This window comes from Silurus aristotelis, assembly GCF_946808225.1.
Source record: "Silurus aristotelis genome assembly, chromosome: 18".
Classification (NCBI taxonomy): Eukaryota; Metazoa; Chordata; class Actinopteri; order Siluriformes; family Siluridae; genus Silurus; species Silurus aristotelis.
Window position 1 is genome coordinate 23,988,895 of NC_139591.1, and position 2,500 is coordinate 23,991,394.

The 2,500-nt window shown below is 42.1% G+C and overlaps 1 protein-coding gene across 1 annotated transcript in view; it reads right to left on the minus strand.

Moving 5' to 3' along the window:
- Positions 1–2,500, minus strand: part of adamts6 (ADAM metallopeptidase with thrombospondin type 1 motif, 6) — a 65,357-nt gene that overhangs the window by 44,044 nt on the left and 18,813 nt on the right. The window contains exon 7 of the mRNA XM_083567478.1: positions 1,581–1,726. Within this exon, the coding sequence (XP_083423604.1) occupies positions 1,581–1,726 (146 nt within the window). The remainder of the gene's footprint in view (positions 1–1,580; positions 1,727–2,500) is intronic.

Below are 2,500 nucleotides of genomic sequence, written 5' to 3' on the forward strand. Positions count from 1 at the left end.
GCTGACAGAAGCGTGGAGTGTGTTCCACAGACGGGTTTTAATCTCTATACGTGACCTGCTTTCAGATCAGAAGAAATTAGTGTAAAAGTAAAATCTAAAGTGGGTTTTATATTTAATCCTCACATATTAAAGCATCTCAGGAGATGTTCTCTGAATGATACTGCACATTAATTAAAGCGAGTTTATTCACCATCAGACGCTATAAAAGCTCCGATTTATCATCTCTGTCAAAACACAGAAACCACTACAATATAAATATCTCAGGCAAATTTATATATATATATAAAAAAATTCCTCGTCCTGTCCTCAACACACACACACACACAAACACACACACACACACAAAAAAGTGCTTTTGTTTGAATCTGCAACAAGACGGCCAAGAATGCAAAGCCAAACCACGGATGTCGTCTCACCTCCTGCCAAACTGTCTAAATAATGTACACACTGTGCTGATAATCCAATAAAAGAAAACGAAGCAGCAGGAACGCATGCACCGAGACGGGAAAGACGAGGCCTTGAAAATACACTCATTTATTTTTAATGGCAGCGTACAATCCAATCATATGTGGGCTCTTAATGTATTAAAACACACACACACACACACACACACACACACACACACACACACACACACACACACACACACACACACACACACAAGGACAGTGAAATGAAAATTTAATTTCAGTCCCTCGTTGTCCTTCTGCTTCTCTCTGATCTTCATGGAAGAGGTCCAGCGTGAGGATCTCTCTCAGGGACGATCATGAGAGAAAAACTTTTATTTTCATTCAGTTTCTTTAATTTCCCGTCACTTCGATCCTCCTGAGGTTCTGTATGGTGCAGGATATTTAACCACAGAATGACAGTGACCAAACTCAGACGTGATGAAACTGTAGCATGTAACAGGAGAAACGTGGAAACCCACGTTTTCATGTTTAATTTTTGAATTCTTTATTGAAATTCTTTCTCCTCATATCCCAGTGGTGTTCGGAAGTTGATGTCAGAGCGCAGGGCATGTGGAGCACTGAGGATTAAGGGCCTTGCTCAAGGGCTCCAAGAGTGGCAGCGTGGTGATACCAGGGCTTGAACATATAACCTTCTAATCAGTAGCCCAAAACCTTAACCACTAAACTCCTACTTCCCTCAAAGAGATTTCATAAGATATTTTCAATTCCTCAACCAGCGTTGGCTCCTCACATCTCCAAATCTCCTGGTTCGCTCTGTTTTTGTGTTTTGCATGTTCTCACAAGATCTCGCCATGCTTTCTCTGGTTTCCTCCAATCTTTTAAATGCATGCAGGTAGTCTGACTGTCTGCGCAATGATCACTAGTTGGACTTTCAATCCATCCCTGGTGTATTCCTGGATCACGGCCATCTTTTAGAAGATTCAAGGAAAATAGTCCACTTTTGATCAGGAAAATGAAAGATTCCTGACGTCAACCAAGCATAAAGAACACAGAGAGCACGGTAACCATGGAGAGCATGGAGAACATCTAAGAACATCTAAAAACACGGAGAACATCTGAGAACACGGTGAACACGAAGAACCTGGTGAATATGAGACCTCCATCACTGACCTGGTGATGAGAACGGCATTGTCATGGTGAGCTATGCCGTTCTCCGGAATGCTGTTTCCATCCCCCGCATGAGACAGCAACGACTTCTGCCATTTACAGAAACTGTCCAGAGATTTATCAGCGTGGTGGTTGATCTCCAGATTCGGCTGCAACACAGAGGAACAATCCGGTGAAGAGCAGACACATGGAAGGTGAGGATTCATTCTCTATAACAGCAGCTCTGACAGCAGTGCAAATGAATACGAGGGTTCTGATACGTTACGGTTTCTACGTGTGTTTCTGTAACGTGTATGGAGGGAGTCTCCAGTGTCAGGGATTTGTAACAGTTTCTCAGTAACATGGCAAAGCCTTCAGAAGAGAGGCTGGTGAAGGTACAGGCATTTATAGCTGCTATAACACAAGTCACAAATGACCATTAGATGTATCTATAAATGGATAAAAATTATAATGTGATGTTCTTTAATTAATAAAAAAAAAACAAAGTGGAGGAAAATTACTGTGGTTTAGGAGGAAAAAACACTGAGGTCTGATGTGATTAGAGGAAAATAATCAACGTCAGGGTGGTTGATAATGAGGTTTTCTCAGTTCCTCTCTGGAGAACTTCTGGTTCTCTCATTATATATTTCTACAGGTCGACAGTTCTCCTGAGGGACTCGAGGGAGCTTTCATCTTTCTCCATGGTGGCCCAGATGGTAAGACGCTTCTGTCTGTCTGCCCAGACACCAGAACCTTCATGTTCTATGTATAGGAGACTAAATAAAGAATAAAGGATGAGTGAGGAGCGAAAAGCCTTGTAATTAAAGTCTCCATACGTTTCTCTCTCACACACACACACACACACACACACACACACACACACCAAACTTAATGCTCCTAGGAAAAGGTTCTAATCCACAGTGCAGAACTTCACCACTCAGACC